The sequence below is a fragment of the Helianthus annuus genome, chromosome 12 (assembly GCF_002127325.2).
Source record: "Helianthus annuus cultivar XRQ/B chromosome 12, HanXRQr2.0-SUNRISE, whole genome shotgun sequence".
NCBI lineage: Eukaryota > Viridiplantae > Streptophyta > Magnoliopsida > Asterales > Asteraceae > Helianthus > Helianthus annuus.
Window position 1 is genome coordinate 22,762,426 of NC_035444.2, and position 16,085 is coordinate 22,778,510.

General features: G+C 35.6%; 2 protein-coding genes across 3 annotated transcripts; both read left to right on the forward strand.

The window, feature by feature from the left end:
- Positions 1-383: 383 nt before the first annotated feature.
- On the forward strand, positions 384-5,221 carry LOC110894378 (COBW domain-containing protein 1). Of its 2 annotated transcripts, XM_022141601.2 has the most exons (9): positions 385-601; positions 1,271-1,488; positions 1,589-1,703; positions 1,873-1,962; positions 3,853-4,014; positions 4,108-4,227; positions 4,332-4,442; positions 4,522-4,603; positions 4,745-5,221. In XM_022141601.2, exons 1-9 carry the CDS (start codon positions 461-463, stop codon positions 4,807-4,809), a joined length of 1,104 nt encoding a protein of 367 aa, XP_021997293.1. In that variant the 5' UTR covers positions 385-460; the 3' UTR covers positions 4,810-5,221. The 2 variants fall into 2 exon arrangements, with proteins under 2 accessions (XP_021997294.1, XP_021997293.1); XM_022141602.2 differs by lacking the exon at positions 3,853-4,014 and having other exon boundaries at positions 384-601.
- Positions 5,222-6,940: 1,719 nt separating this feature from the next.
- On the forward strand, positions 6,941-13,012 carry LOC110894379 (probable methyltransferase PMT5). Its single transcript, XM_022141603.2, has 10 exons — positions 6,941-7,161; positions 7,950-8,745; positions 9,236-9,371; positions 9,530-9,770; positions 10,164-10,368; positions 11,058-11,227; positions 11,327-11,630; positions 11,729-11,861; positions 11,945-12,151; positions 12,686-13,012. The coding sequence occupies exons 2-9, from the start codon at positions 8,228-8,230 to the stop codon at positions 12,092-12,094; spliced, it is 1,857 nt and encodes a 618-aa protein (XP_021997295.1). The 5' UTR covers positions 6,941-7,161; positions 7,950-8,227; the 3' UTR covers positions 12,095-12,151; positions 12,686-13,012.
- The last annotated feature ends 3,073 nt before the right edge of the window (positions 13,013-16,085 follow it).

The window sequence follows — 16,085 nt, forward strand, 5'->3', positions numbered from 1 at the left end:
TTCAACACTTAATCATTTAGACCTTTTGTTTTGTGGATTCATGACTTAGGGTGTACGGGGTGTAAGCGGTGAAGGCGATCGGTGATGGGATTCCCCGATCGGGAACACCGCCGCCATCACTGCGGGGTCCCGAATCGGGGTGTGATTTGGGTGTGGGTTCACCGCTGAAGAAGGAGAGGGATGGTGGGGCCAAGATAATTTCCAACCAATCAAAGCTTTCCTTTTTTTTTTTTTTGAGAATAAAAAAATAAGGAGAGTTAAGAGGGGAGTGGCGCCATCAAATTGGGGTGTTAGGGGAGTTTAAGAGGGGAGTTAACGTGGCACTCATTGGTTTGGCGTAAGAGAGGGGACTCACCTATTACGTGAGCACCCCCTTCACCCTTAACAACTTTCTAAGCAGCCCTTAACTCGAATAAAAAGTTGTTCAATGTAGTGGAAAAATCACAAGACGAAGACGAAAATGGAGGATGACGACGGAGAACCGCCACTCGCCGTCGCGATCAACGAAACCCTAGACCCTCAAAACCACCAAAACGAAGACGAACTTCCGCCAGTCGGCGTCACTGTCATCACCGGCTATCTCGGCGCCGGCAAATCCACTGTACTATTTCTAACTCTATATTATCAATCCTCAGTTTTACACTACACTTTAGCGGTATAGAGTTTGTATATATTGAATTATGCCAACTGTATCCTAAATAGTATAGACAGGAACATTAAGTTAGGTTAAGCTTTTGGCAGTTTAATATCAGATATGTTAACAATTGAAATGAGGAAATTAGGTTTCCAGTTAACCTTTAATTAGTATGCTACTTATCTTAATGTTTGTATGATTCAGAGTGGTAATATTTTTATTTAAGTAGCCACATGTTAGACATAATAAGCGTAAACATAGTTTTTTTTTTTTTTTTTTTTTTTTTTTTTTTTTTTTTTTGAAATGATGTTTCAAAGATCTGTGTTTCTAATGATTGAACATAAACTAAACAAAACAAACATCCATGAAACCGACATTAACAAACATATTACCGATCGCTCACGAACGCAATTAAACGAACACAACCTTTGTTTGTGTTCATTCATTTAATTAATCGAACGGAATTTCTTTTTCATGTACGAACGTAGACGATATCAGTTATGTTGGCAATTAAAATAGGTTTTCAGTGAAGTTTTAATTGCTATGCAACCGATCTTAATGTTTGTATGATCGAGGGTGATGACGTTTTTATTAAATTTATTTCTTTTTGCTTTGGAATATTTTATTTTGTTTCAGCTGGTTAATTATATATTAAACGGACAACATGGAAAGAAGATAGCTGTTATATTGAATGAGTTTGGGGAAGAAATTGGAGTTGAGAGAGCTATGATCAATGAAGGTGAAGGCGGTGCACTTGTTGAAGAATGGGTCGAGCTAGCAAATGGCTGCATTTGTTGCACTGTCAAACATAGTCTGGTTCAAGCTTTAGAACAACTTGTTCAGAGAAAAGAAAGGTAATGCCCTTTTTTTTATGTCACTGATATATCATATCAGCTCGCATAGAAAAGACGTAAATTTTGCGTGTGATTCTGATAAATATTATCTTGTATGTAGACTGGATCATATATTACTAGAGACCACAGGGTTAGCAAACCCTGCACCTCTTGCATCTATTCTTTGGCTGGATGATCAGTTGGAAGCAGCCGTCAAGCTTGACTCAATTATCACTGTAAGTTTCTTGTTCCAATGTAAGGTTAAAATGGTAAATTTTAACTTCAAGCAGGTTTTTTTGGTTGTCAAAGGCATAACCTAATCATTCGTATATAAAACCACACATCTAAGATGCTAGCGAATGTTGACTACTTAAACTTTGCATTATGAAATTTATTTTTGAACAGGTTGTAGATGCCAAAAATCTCCGTTTTCAACTAAAAAAGCATGAAGATTCGTCCACGTTTCCCGAAGCCTTCTTACAAATAGCGTTTGCAGTAAGTGATAACGTAACCACATAATTGTTTTTCTAATACTAATCTCCATAATACTAAGTAGGGACGAGCAGAAACTGAAAAAACCGATTTAACTGTACCGTAAAAAACCCAACCAAAATTTATGGTTTGGTTATTGCATTTTATGAAATCCGAAAAAAACCGAACCAAATAACCTAAAAAATCATTTTTTTATTGTTTGTTATATATTGATTTAGAAAGGCTAAATTGCACTTTTCGTCCTTTATGTTTCAGGGTTTTTGCAGGCGCTGTCCTTTAAGTTTAAAAATTACACTCTATGTCCTTTATGTTTGCAACCTATAACAGGCGGTGTCCTTTCTCATAAACCCAGTTAACTTTTTTATGTTAAAACCCCTCACCTTAACAGCAGGGACCATATGTGTAACTTTGTAAACATAAGGGACCTTTAATGTTAAAACCCAAAACATTAACATGTTTACCCAAAAACAGAACAAGGAACGCTCACCGGATCTTATTGGAAACGGAGGGGTTTCGTTGCTTGTTGTTGCCGCTGACACCACCATAGCTGCACCACCACTGCCGCCGCCGGCTACCGCCGCGTGGCGGCTTCGTTTTTTTTTTCCGTCGTCATTCCCTGAACCGCCATTGTTGCCGCTGATATTCCCCACCCATGTCCACCTTCACCCTGTGCACAATCATCATCATTGTTATCTTCATAACCGCCGGCGAGATTCGCCGGGAAAACGATCAGTCCCGACTGGTGAGGGGGGAGACCGAGGGGCTGGGGTGCAGTTGTCAGAGAAACGAGAGGGTCGAAGGGGGTTGCAGGTTGTTGAGTGGGTGCAGTCGCCGGATTTACGGGCTCCGGTGACCCAACAGAAAGCGAGGGGGGTGGCGTGGGTGTCTCGTCGGGTATGGTTGGAACAAGAACAGCCGGCAATGGCCGGCACCTCCGGCTCCGTCGCCGGAGCAGTTGTCGAGAGAGAGAGAGGGTGAAGGTGAGGGCACTACTTTCATCTATGTTTTGTTGCACAGGTCCCTTATGTTTACAAAGTTACACATATGGTCCCTGCTGTTAAGGTGAGGGGTTTTAACATAAAAAAGTTAACTGGGTTTATGAGAAAGGACACCGCCTGTTATATGTTGCAAACATAAAGGACATAGAGTGTAATTTTTAAACTTAAAGGACAGCGCCTCTGCGAAAACCCTAAAACGTAAAGGACGAAAAGTGCAATTTAGCCATTTAGAAATTATTAATTTTATTCTTGAATGTTAGGTGTTTATAATGATAACATTAACATGTTTATTATCTTTGAAATGATTTATCCATTGCCTACAAGAAATAACAAAATTTAACATAAAAATTAAATGATTTTCAAAGTATTATAAAAGAATGTATTTATAAAAACTTTGGAGAAACATAAAATTGATTATACGGTTAGGTTTATGTGGACGATATTAATTGAAAATGTTAAATACTTACATATATAAATTTAAATATACACATCTGAGAAAGATTCTTAAATCTTGGATTATACTTTTTATTTTTGAATCTTACGTAATTTTGTTCCAAAAACCGATAATCCAAACTGAATCGTTGCTAAATCCGAAAAACCAGAACTGAAGGGTTTTCAAAAACCGAAAACCGAACATTTCGGTTCGGTTTTATGGACTGTGCACACTCCGTTGTTAAGTATTTACAACTTAGATTGTATGGACAAAAAAGTTTCTACAGATTAATGCACTGAAAAACGACATGTTCTAACTTAAACCCGTATTGAACTGTCTACGAAGATGCATGCCCTAGGCCCCAACACATTTTGCCACCTGTAATTTATATCAACATTCGCTCTTAATTTGTTTGATCATCATATTGTATATATGCTCACTGCCTTTTAATTTTTTCTGTAGGATGTTGTAATTCTTAATAAGGTTGATCTGGTTTCTCCTGATTCTCTAGAGGAGCTCGAGAAGGAGATAATTAGTATCAATTCACTAGCTAATATTGTTCATTCCGTGAGGTGTCAAGTTGATATATCCATAGTATTAAATTGTAGAGCATATGAGGGTTCAGTTAGTGACATGACCTCCCTTCTCATTCCAAATGATTTTCTTTTATTATTTTAACGACTAAACTTTTGCTCGTGACTTTTATTGCCTTAACAGCATGCTGCTCATATGGAACAGTTGCTAGAGGAAAATAAGTCGCTCACTACCGAAGATCTACATGATAGCGGTGTGAGAACCATATGTATTTCTGATTCACAACCGCTTGATCTTGATAAGGTATTTTGAACAATGGTTTATAGTAGACTCTCTGTAGAGCCTTTTCTTTTGCTATTAAGTTGCTTCTATTATATTTGTCATAATAATGTTTAGTAACTTCGTAGGTGCGTTTATGGCTTGAGGAGATCCTTTGGGATAAGAAATACGACATGGATGTGTATCGTTGCAAAGGTGTTCTTAGTGTTGTGAATTCTGATGAACTTCACACGGTACAGGTAATCTTTTGATACAACACCTATTTAATCTCTTGATATAAATTTTCAAGTGAAAAAAAAAAGCGTGTTTTATTTGCAGGCTGTGAGGGAGATATACGAGATAGTTCCTGCACGTAAATGGAGAAGTGGAGAAAAACAAACGAATAAAATCGTGTTCATAGGTAAACTTATAATCACCCTTCTGATTAGTACTAGCTAAAGATGATAGTTTTGACCCGTTTTGTTGGTCCTCATCTTCACCTATTCATAATTTGTCAAGTAATTTGTGGTCCGCCCTCAAAATGTGTCTTTGGTTTGTGCAGGCCGGTCACTAAATGAGGATATTCTTATGGACTGTCTTAGAGCTTGTACCTCAACAACTTGCTAATGAATGTGTATTTTGTAATGTTAAGAACAAGTTAACCTTAGCTCTTGTGTGGTTCGACTGAACCTAAACTTAACTTCATTGTGATTTGTATTCGATTAGCCATGTGCTGGTCGGACTGGAACTGGCGAACAGATGGAAGAGATTTTCGTGGTAGGAGACAAATGCTATTTTTTTGGGCTCGATATACAGAGGGAAAAAGTTATGAATGGAGAAATAGATGGAACTGGATGTGTGAGGAGGGATGTTTTAGTGAACTAGTCAGGGTAGTCGCTTTAATAATTTGTTTGATTTTCAGAAGCTGCATACTAATGACAGTCATCAAGTTATGCAAAAATCTAAAGAATCTAGACGGCTAAGGTGTTGTATTCACAAGAATGTGGTTAATGCTTAGTAGACACATCTTTTATTATTATTAAAGCAAATTCAAAGAGTTTTGATTGAAGATTGAAATCGCTATACTGAGTTGCCATAAAATGAAAAATGAAAAATTAAGAATCAGGAGAACGAAAGAGCGCTAAAATTGGTTATGAAAATTTACAAGCAATCACTCAGTTTCAAGTTTGGCTAATTAGTTGTTGAAAAGAATGACCTCTTTTTTTTTTTTTTTCCTTTTGAGAGCAATTGATTTTTCAGATATCATGAGTGGTGAATCATAATAGCTATAACTGAACTTTGGTATAGTTTCTTTGTAGAACTGTAAATCAGATGTAAGAGTAAACAATTATATATATGGGTATGAATTTTTGGCTGCTTTGATAAAAGCTCGAGCTTGGTATTTATACATGCTCATATAGGGATACGGACACGACTGTAATTGGATGCCGTCCCACTGTCCCAGTTGCAGAAGGAGGTGGTAGTTGTCTAGGTGGGTGGGGTGGGGGAGAGGGTGGTGGAGAGTTTTGACATGACGGCGGCGCGTCGCCGGTGGTTTGGGTGGTGAGGAAGAAGAGGAGGGTGGTGTTGATTAAGTGGTGGAGATGACAGTGACAACCGTCGTGGAGTAACATTGGCCAGACAATCAAGGGTTTTTATATGGAAAATGTGCCACGTAATCACCACGTATTGATGTCCAGGTAAGCAAGGTGGTGACACGTAGGATAAAAAACTAACAGAGTTAGTAATCTATTAACAGAGTGGTGCCAGCACAAACTGAATGTCAAGTTGGAGGTGCCGGACGTCAAAGTGTTAATTGGGGGTGGCAACAACCAAAGTTCGATAGTTGGGGGTGATAAAATACAATAACCATAATTTAATTAATCAAATTACTTATAATATTTAAACTTAAAAAAAACTAAACACACGATATTTCTTAATTTTTTTGTGAACATCCCGATATAAATTTTTTAAAAAACCGAGTTCGTTCAAAAACATATATCTTTAGGTTGGGATGGGTTGAGTTGTGAATGTGTATTAAAAATTGAGTAGGGTTGGGTTGTGTAGGTGGAAGAAAGAGATATTAATTTTTTAATAAAAGGTTGGGTTGGGTCACCAATGAACATAGTCTACGACCAAAGTAAAATAGTGTTTATCGATACAAGTTAAAAGTCACAGGGTATATATTTCAGTGATACTATTGTAATTTTAGGCATAAAGGAATCTGGTGCTTCGAATTTACATAATTGATTAAAAATGTTTGAACCTAGTCATCAATCTTACTTGATTATCAATGGTAAAATAATCATCACTTGTAAGTTACTACTAATCAATAGTAAGTTACTACTTATCATGTAAGTTGGTCGGTAGTTAGAACTTGGTTATTAATGGTAATTTGACATCAACAAATTTGGTTTTGGTTTCAAACTAAACCGATAACCCAATTTGGTTTCGGTTTAAAACCGAAACAAAATCCAACTACGTAGTTTGGTCCATTTTAAACAGTTTCACTTTGGTTTGATTTTCGGTTTACTCAGTTTGAAACCGAATATTGAAACCGAATAATAATCAGAACTATTATTGAGCTTTAAATATATAAAATTATTTAACAAAAAAATATAAAATTTTAAAAAGTAAAAAGAAAAAAGTCTAAAGACTTGAATAGTGAAAAGTTAAACTTGGACAACTTTATACAAAAACAAATTTTAAATAAAAAAGTAAAATTTGAATAAGTTTGAAAATTCGAAAACTATTAACCGAAATGACCGGACCCATTCTCGTTCTCTCCCATCGTCAATAATAATCAGAACTAACCTTGAGCTTTATCCCCCAAAAAAGCTTAACCGAATCCACGCATATACATATATACGTATACACGTACCGTTGTATCTATTCACCACTTTCAACCGCCTGTTAACCGCTCGAAAACCCTAAAAGTCACATTTGCGGTTGTTCTTTCGAATTCCTGTCTATACTCCGGTATGATTGCTATACCTAACTGTACATTTATCTGTTTTTTCAGTTATTTTATTGAATTTTGTGTATTACATTTATCTGTTTTTCGTTCAGATCCGTTTCGATTCTGTGAAATTGTGTGTATTATTTTGCATTTTCATGTTGTAAGGTTGTAGTTTGAAGCTTTGATGATAATTGTAGATTGATTTGAAGATATTTCTGCTGGCATTTGGTTATTGAACTAGTAACTGTTAGTTTTGTTCATCAGTTACTAGCTCGATTCACTTTAGTAGTTATGATCATCAGGTGTTTGATGAAATGATTGTAGATAACTTTAATTTACCTTCGAAAATTGAGAGTTTTGTAAGTTATATTTCTGAGAGCTTTTATGATAACTGGTTCAGATCCGTTCCGATTATGTGAAATTGTGAATATTCTTTTACATTTTCATGTTGTAAGGTTGTAGTTTGAAGCTTTGATGACAATTATAGATTGATTTGAAGATATTTCTGCTGGCATTTGGTTATTGAACTGGTAACTGGTGGTTTCGTTCGTCGGTTACTCGCTCGATTTGCTCCGTAGTTATGATCATCAGGTGTTTGATGAAATGAGATTTTGGAATTTGATGTAATGATTGTAGATATCTTTCATTTGCTTTTGAAAATTGAGAGTTTGTTCAGAGAGATTTTATGATATGATAGGGTTGATTCATATCTAATTGGTTCAGATCTGTTTCGATTATGTGAAATTGTATATTCCTTTGCATTTTCAAGTTGTAAGGTTGTAATTTGAAGCTTTGATGACAATTATAGGTTGACTTGAAGATATTTCTGCTGGCATTTGGTTATTGAACTGCACACTGTTAGTTTCTGGAATTGAGGTATCCGATGTTCATCGGTTGGTTGCTCGATCGATCTACTTCAGTAGTTATGATCATCAGGTGATGAAGAGACTTTGGAATTTGATGTAATGATTGTAGATAACCTTCATTTGCCTTTGAAAATTGAGAGCTTTGTAAGTGATAGTTCAGAGAGCTTTTTACGATATGATAGTATAAGGTGAAAAGGTTGTTGATCGCGCACGTTTGGATATGAGAAGGCCATTGGTCAAAAAAATTTGTTTGGTTTTTGGCCCTAGGCATAGACTGCAAAGGATATGGTTAATCCTGTGTGTTGTTAGTGTTTTTGTACTTATAGTTTTGTCTAGATCGACTTCTAGTTCAATTGATTCTGTTACTACGTTGACTGTGAAACCAGACATTTATGCGAACTACCGGAGGCTAAAAGAGCAAGCACTAAACGATTATTTGGATTTGAGTAGTTTATCTTTAGGAGTTAGTAACTTGAAGGATCTTAAGGTTTGTGGAAAGGAAAGAGAACACTATGTTCCTTGCTATAATGTGTCTGCGAATATCTTAATTGGGTTTACAAATGGTGAGGAGTTTGATCGGCATTGTGAAGTTTCGAAAGGGGAACCGTACTGTTTGGTTCGTCCTCCAAAAGACTATAAAACGCCCCTGAGTTGGCCGGTTGGTAGAGATGTGATATGGAATGAGAATGTGAAGATAACCAAAGAGCAATTCTTGTCTTCCGGAAGCATGACGAAAAGGTAACCTTTTAATATGAAGTTGGATAAATAGATGAAAGAGTAAAATGCCAAAATCTTCCCGGAGGTTTAGGCACTTTTGCCTGTTACATCCAAAATAAGAATTTTTTGTAACCGGACCCCTGACGTTTCATTTTTGTTGCCATTTCCATCCAAATCACTAACTCAGTTAAAGTGTATCGTTAACTCAAGGTCGATTTTGGCAATTTCATTAACTCAGGGACGATTTTGGCAATTTACCCATTTATTTTTTTTGTTCTTTAATTTTAAAATTTTATTTTTATCTTTAAATAAAAAAAATAAAAATAATTATAATTATAAATATAATACACACACTTATTAGAAACAAGTGCTAGTCCCGAAGGATTTAACAAGAAGCCAACCACCCCCACGGGCCCACCCAAACCTCTTAACTAGCTTAACATTCACTAATGCGTCAACGTTTGTGATTTTTGAATTAGTTATAGCTTTTAAAACATTTTGCTTCTTCTAGGTTAATGCTAATGGAAGAGAACCAAATTTCTTTCCAATCAGATGACGGTTTGATGTTTGACGGTGTCAAAGATTACTCCCACCAAGTTGCAGAGATGATAGGACTAGCGAGTGATGCAGAATTTCATCAAGCTGGTGTAAGTATTAACATATAATCCATATCTGCATTTATAATTAATTCATTGTAGAGGCTGGTCTTATGATGCCTGCTGGATATTCTTGATTAGCTTCAGTAAACATGTAATGCTAGTTTAGTTGACATATGGGTCTGATTCATGTGAAATTCCTCAAACAGGTGCGCATTGTTCTTGATATTGGGTGTGGGTTTGGTAGCTTTGGTGCTCATTTGCTGTCATTGAAACTAATGACTGTTTGCATGGCTGCATATGAGTTAACTGGTAGCCAAGTTCAAATATCTCTTGAAAGAGGTCTTCCAGCAATAATTGGCAATTTTAATTCTCGACAGCTTCCATTTCCGTCATTGTCATATGACATGGTTCACTGTGCAGAGTGTGGGGTTCTATGGGATGACAAAGGTACTTGAGTTCGTAGATGTGAAGTCCATCTTGTATATAATATTATTTTAGAGTAAAGTACATGGATCATCCCTGTGGTTCACAAAAATTTTAGATTTGGTCCCAAGCTTTCAAAAAGTACACAGATGGTCCCTGTGGTTTGCACTTTATAACCCATTTAGTCCCTAACTTGGGGGACATGATAAAAACTTTAGATTTGTTGGCTAGGGACTACATACGTTACAAAGTGCAAAGCAAACCACATGGATCGTCAGTGTACTTTACTCTTTTTGTACCGTTCTTATTTTTTTGATGCATATTTATCCGAAGTATAAAGATTATTAGCCATTGTACCACTCTCTAAGTAGTGTGAAAGTACAATTTATTGTCTCTAACAAAATTTTCATGAATCAGATGGATTGTTACTTATCGAAGCTGATAGGATACTTAAGCCTGGTGGCTACTTTGTTCTACATGGAAGTTCGTTAAGTACAAAGAAGGGAAGTATGGCGAGCCCAATTGAAGAATTTGCCCGAAAAATTTGTTGGGCTTTTATAGCTCAGCAAGAAGAAACTTACATATGGCAAAAAACCACTGATCCACAATGCTACTATTCTAGGTGAGGCTAGTAGTAAAACGATAATCAGTATTTCTTTCCTTTTCCAGTTATAGGTAAAGATAATCAGTATTTCTTTCCTTTTCCAGTTATGGGTAAAGATTTGGGAATTATCATTATCATATGTATTAAAAGGCTATTTTGTCAACATCAACCATTTCTAGCTCCTCAACTTTGATTAAAACATGTTTAGTCCCTCAACTTTAATTAGGTTTTCATTTTCTTTTAATTTGCATTATTTACCCTTACACTTTATTATAATTGCTATTTGGATCCTCAACTCTTAGTTTTCTCCCTTTACACTTTATTTTAATTACCATTTAGACCCTGAACTTTTTGTTTTTTTTTTCCTTTTACTTATCTTTTTTGTCGTCTCTTTTTAGTTTTTTTCTCAACGTAATATTTATATTGATTCTGTATGTACTGTCGCATGTGGGTTATTATTTATTTTCCAAATTCGCTGCGGGCATTTGTTTTGTTGTTATAACGAGTGCTGATACCGTAATGATATATCTGAACCGGTAACCTTTTCGTGACTTCCGAATATACAGTTGCGATCTGTTTTTTTTTATCGTCACCAAGAATGTCCTGTCACGATTTGCTTATTTTTATCTACGTTTTGAACCCGCCGCGAAGCGTGGGGTGGTACCCCACTAGTTTGTTATTATAATCTGGTTTGTTGTCAATTGTAGTGTGCAGGGTACAATTCCTCCTTGTATAGAAGAACGGGAAAGGGAGAATATTCAGTCGTACTATCAGCCACTTGCATCGTGTATGAGCGGGACTACCAGCAAACGATGGGTTCCTATACAGAACAGGTCATCCAGCTCCATAATTACGTCAGCTGAGCTCGAAATTTATGGAAAGTATTAGCCTTTTGAATGTTAATAATTCCAGATAACGTTTATGGAAAGTATTAGCCTATAAGATGTTGATGTTATTTATTTAAATCTTTCTTCAGGGATCCAACAGGATGACCTCAATGAAGACTTTGAATCTTCATTATCTGCTTTAAGAAACTACTGGTCTTTGCTTACACCCTTGATTTTTTCTGATCATCCTAAAAGGCCTGGTGATGAAGATCCGTTACCTCCGTATAATATGATAAGAAACGTGATGGATATGAATGCGCGTTATGGTGGTTTAAATGCTGCGTTTCTGGAAGAAGGAAAATCAGTTTGGGTGATGAATGTTGTGCCAATAAAGGCTCGTAACACACTCCCAGTGATATTTGATCAAGGTTTTGCTGGTGTCTTGCATGATTGGTAAGAAATAGGTTTCTTATTCCTTTTTATATGTTAGCGTAATCTTGTGTGTTTTTCTTTGATTTATCCGCTTATGTGAAATTTTATTTTAAATGTAGGTGTGAACCATTTCCCACTTATCCACTGACATACGACATGCTTCATGCAAATGGGCTCCTTTCATACCTTATCTCCGAACAATGCAGCATCACAAACTTACTTTTGGAGATGGATCGTATCCTACGCCCTGAGGTACACATACTTGTTTAACTCAGCACAAACTTACATGTCCTTTCACTCTGCATGATCCAACTCAAAGTTTCATTCTTTTCCAGGGATGGGTTGTTCTTTCAGATGAAGCGAGGTCCATAGAGAAGGCGCGTTCAATTGCTACACAAATTCGTTGGGAAGCAAGGGTTATTGATCTTGAAAACGGCAGTAACCAGAGAATACTTGTCTGCCAAAAGCCGTTTGTAAGAAAATGAATCCTGCAGCCAAACAAGGTCCATTGTTCCTCCGATCATCCGACGTTATAAACTCCGGTAACTGCTCTATGTCTTTCATGTAATACGCGTCAAACAGGGTAAAAGTTGCCTAAAGTCTTTTTTGCTATGCAGTTAATATCGGTTACCGGTCCCCATGTAAAATATCAATGTCAAATATCAGTACCGATATTATCGGCGATATTGACCGATATCACCGATATTTGACCGATATAAGTGATATCACCAATATATCGCTGAATTGTTAGTGTTAAATTGCTATACATATAATTTCTGCATGATATTAAAATTACTGATATCCCACCGCGATAGCCTATATCTCAAATATCGGTCCTTGACCGATACCCGATATTTTACCGCATTAACTGCATGGCTTTTTTGTAAGATGTAAAACGTCTTGAATCATTTTCTTCAAAAAATCAAATTTTTGTTGAAAAAAATATAATTTTAATAATCATATTTGGCAAAAAAGTGTTTTGTGTCACCCGACCCGTTACCCAACGTGCCCATTTTCCACTCATAATATAAACTGTTCACTTGTTATGATACAAGATTTCTAACAATGTGTACCAGGCACGAGTCAGGTGAGAGGCTCTACACTCGATTTTTGGCATGTCATATTTGTAGATAAATTGAAGCTTGAGATAGAAACCGAAGTACTAGCAAGATGTGTAGATTAGAAAAGCTTTGTTGCCACGTAGTACAAGTGTTTTTTTTTTTTTTTTGGTTAATTTTTTCTAAACATCTCTGAAGGGGTTGTTGCAATTCATTCATCCCAATTTGTTTTCTCTCTTTCCATGTCGATGATCTCTCTGTTTCTTCATCAATTTTGTAACCCGATTCACATATCGTATGGAAAACATGGTTATACTTAAATACAAATTCCTCAAATATACCAAATGCATATTGTTTTAAGTCAAACTATAACCAATGACTAAGCGCTGCAGTTGTATGAACTGGAAGTGATACAGAACTGCAGTACGGGTCAATATGAGTTATAATTTTTACCCCTACAGGTCAAGTCAGCCGAATATTTAAACTTTTCTAAAACCAAAACGAGTCGAGCAGGTTAATAGTGTTGAAGCTGATATATATGTCGTCAATCTTACTAGTCATTTTTTTTGGGTAAAGGGTTACCCCGGTGAATTTTATATCAAAAAATAAAACCAAGTGAGAAGCAAAAGCACTTCACAGTTCTCCCAAGCGACATGCCGCAAGGGATTACAACTCGAAACAAACGAGAACACAATACCACCAAAAAAACAAAAACACTCTCCTAACAAGCAAGGAGACATCTTACTAGTCATTTTATTCTAACAAATTATATATTTTTTTTATAGTTTGTGTAATGACTCAAGTACATCAATGTTATAGAAATGCAAACTTTGAAAAGAATGATGGGCCAATCCAACCCGACCCAAGTTAAAGGACCCATTTTGACCCTTTACTCAAACCGCCTTATTGACTAGGTGCTCAAACCATCAATTTTGCCCGATGTTATTAGACGCGTGGCAAAATGTTTACTATTGATCTGCCAATCACTTCACCATATCCGTTGCGCTTTGCCAACACATTCAAGTTGTGGTATGATTCTTTCGCTGGTTATGTGATTGGCCTCATATGTAAAAAAGAGAGCTTTGTGGGTATTTTATTTCATTCTTTTAACCAATCTCCATCATGTTAGCTATTTCTGAAGTCATTATGTCAAGTATCCGGCATTGTGTGTGCAATGATGAATGCATATGCAGTTTTGGTCAAATGGTAAAATCGATAAAGTTTGCTTTGATAGGATATGGGTCAAACGGGACAAACAGATTGAAAGTCGCCTACAGTGGTATGCGTCAGTTGTGGTTATGTTTTATATCTTTAATCAAACGATAAAATCAATAAAGTTAGCTTAAAAGGAAATGGGTCAAGCGGGTTGAAAGTCGTCCAAAGTGTCATGTAGTTGTGGTTATTATTATTATTATTATTATTATTATTATTATTATTATTATTATTATTATTATTATTTTTAATCTTTTATGGTCAATAAATAAAATCAATAAAGTTAGCTTAAAGAAAATGGATCGAACAAGTCAGCGTGTTGAGATTTGCCCATTTTAAAAACTCTAGTAATATTTGACCCAAAAAAACTCTTAAAAAAATTGATTTAAAAAATTGGATTATACCCATTTTATCACCGGTAGTAAAATTCTATCAAAGGTTCTAGGAGACACTTGGAAGTCAGGATCAATGGATCAGTGAACGAAATCTTAAAATGATATTTTACCATAACACCAATTAAAAACATATTTGCTATTTAGAGTATGGAAACCACGAACTAATTTTTAACGTGTTTTTAGAAGAGAAGATGAGTAGATGATGGTAAAGCGTGGGGAACATAAATGTAGGGTCACAACGATTTATTTATTTTTATATCTATTTGTAACAATTTGAAGGGTCAAAATAAAAGAAAGTGATACCTGTAGGACTATCAACGAAAACACATCTCGGGGTTAGTACCCATGGATCCTGCACTTCTATTATTCCAAAGTCCACTTATTAAGAGTGAACAAGGCACTTCTAGTTCTAGTAGAGTTTATTGTAGTAAGTTGTACCATAATTAGGAGATATGATTAGATTAGGTTTTCCTTGATCTCTCTTAGTCGCTTTTGCTGCTATAGCTTGGTTGGTCATCGGCTCTCTTCCCCGTCACACACAGGGTCGTTTCAATCTAATCTTTTTGGAGGTTCAAGACGAAATGAAATTTTGAGGCCTTTTTTTATTATTATTAAAAAAATACTCCTTTATCCGTGTTTGGAACCAAGCAAATCTAACACAATTTGTATAAGAAATTAAACAAATCTAAAACAATAAATTTCCACTAATATTAATAGTTAGCATATAAATTTTCTTTGAATTGAAGCCCTAGGTCCGAATATAGCTTACTTATACTATAGGTCTGGCCCTGGTCACAGTCCTAGCTCATGTCCCTGCAGTCCTAGCACCTTTCACAATACGTTGTTGTGTGGCAAGAAATTTTTTGTGTATATATTTATGTTTTTCAAATTGTGTATTTTTCTTTTACCAACATATTTATGTTTTGCGCTCCTATTCCCAAAGTCCGATTACAGGAGACTATTAGGTCATGCGTAAGGCCGTAAGGGGGCATTATAGCGGCGTGAAAGTGCTTGATAACGCCCCTAACAACACCCCTTGGACGTTATAGTGACATGAAGAGGGAGGTTAATTTCTAGTATAATGCCCAATGGAGAGAAAAAAAAAACGGAAAGTAATGATCGAAAAGGCATTAAGGGGTGTTAACCATTACATATTTTTTAAAAGGGGCGTTATAATGGTGAAGTGACGGAAAATGACCCTTAAATATATATAAATTGATCAATAATACATAGTATCTTATGAGATTTCCATTATTCTATGTCCGAAAAGTTATTTTTAAAACATTAAAACTCCAATATGTTTAATAAACTTTCTAGAAATCTATACTAATATAATAAAAGAAAGAAACCATTGTTTTCAGTTTCTTTACGTTTTGACGTGAATTTGTTCGGAAACAACTCGGGTTAAATATAATACGTTTTCATTATAGAAGGTATAAATTTGAGTCACTTTACGTTTCGACACTGCCATAACGCGCTGTGGCATTCTTTAACTTAAAAATACAATATTTTCTCACGTGCTTATTTTATATACATTTGTCATATAAATTCAAGTTGATTTACGTTTAGACGTACATTTTTATTAAAGTTATATTTAAGATAACGTTTACATTTCCATTTACAAAAAAAATTTAAAATCAATTCGTACCGCTCTTCGATTTAAATTTAAGTTTATGGTTTTCAGTGGATGTAAACATGTATAGATATTCTTTTGAGCATATTTCTTTCGGTTGCTATGTTATACTAAACCAAAATAGATATCGATCGAAACCTCGTAGCGTGGGTAATCTTACTAGAATACAACAATTATA

Excerpts from the sequence above, each read along its gene's own strand:
- LOC110894379 (XM_022141603.2), top strand. The coding sequence starts at position 8,228 with ATGAGAAGGCCATTGGTCAAAAAAATTTGTTTGGTTTTTGGCCCTAGG. Across the intron at positions 9,771-10,163 it reads GGTTCTATGGGATGACAAAG|ATGGATTGTTACTTATCGAA; the intron begins GTACTTGAGTTC and ends TTCATGAATCAG. Across the intron at positions 11,862-11,944 it reads ATCGTATCCTACGCCCTGAG|GGATGGGTTGTTCTTTCAGA; the intron begins GTACACATACTT and ends ATTCTTTTCCAG.
- LOC110894378 (XM_022141601.2), top strand. The coding sequence starts at position 461 with ATGGAGGATGACGACGGAGAACCGCCACTCGCCGTCGCGATCAACGAA. Across the intron at positions 4,015-4,107 it reads GTAGAGCATATGAGGGTTCA|CATGCTGCTCATATGGAACA; the intron begins GTTAGTGACATG and ends TTGCCTTAACAG. Across the intron at positions 4,604-4,744 it reads GAATAAAATCGTGTTCATAG|GCCGGTCACTAAATGAGGAT; the intron begins GTAAACTTATAA and ends TGGTTTGTGCAG.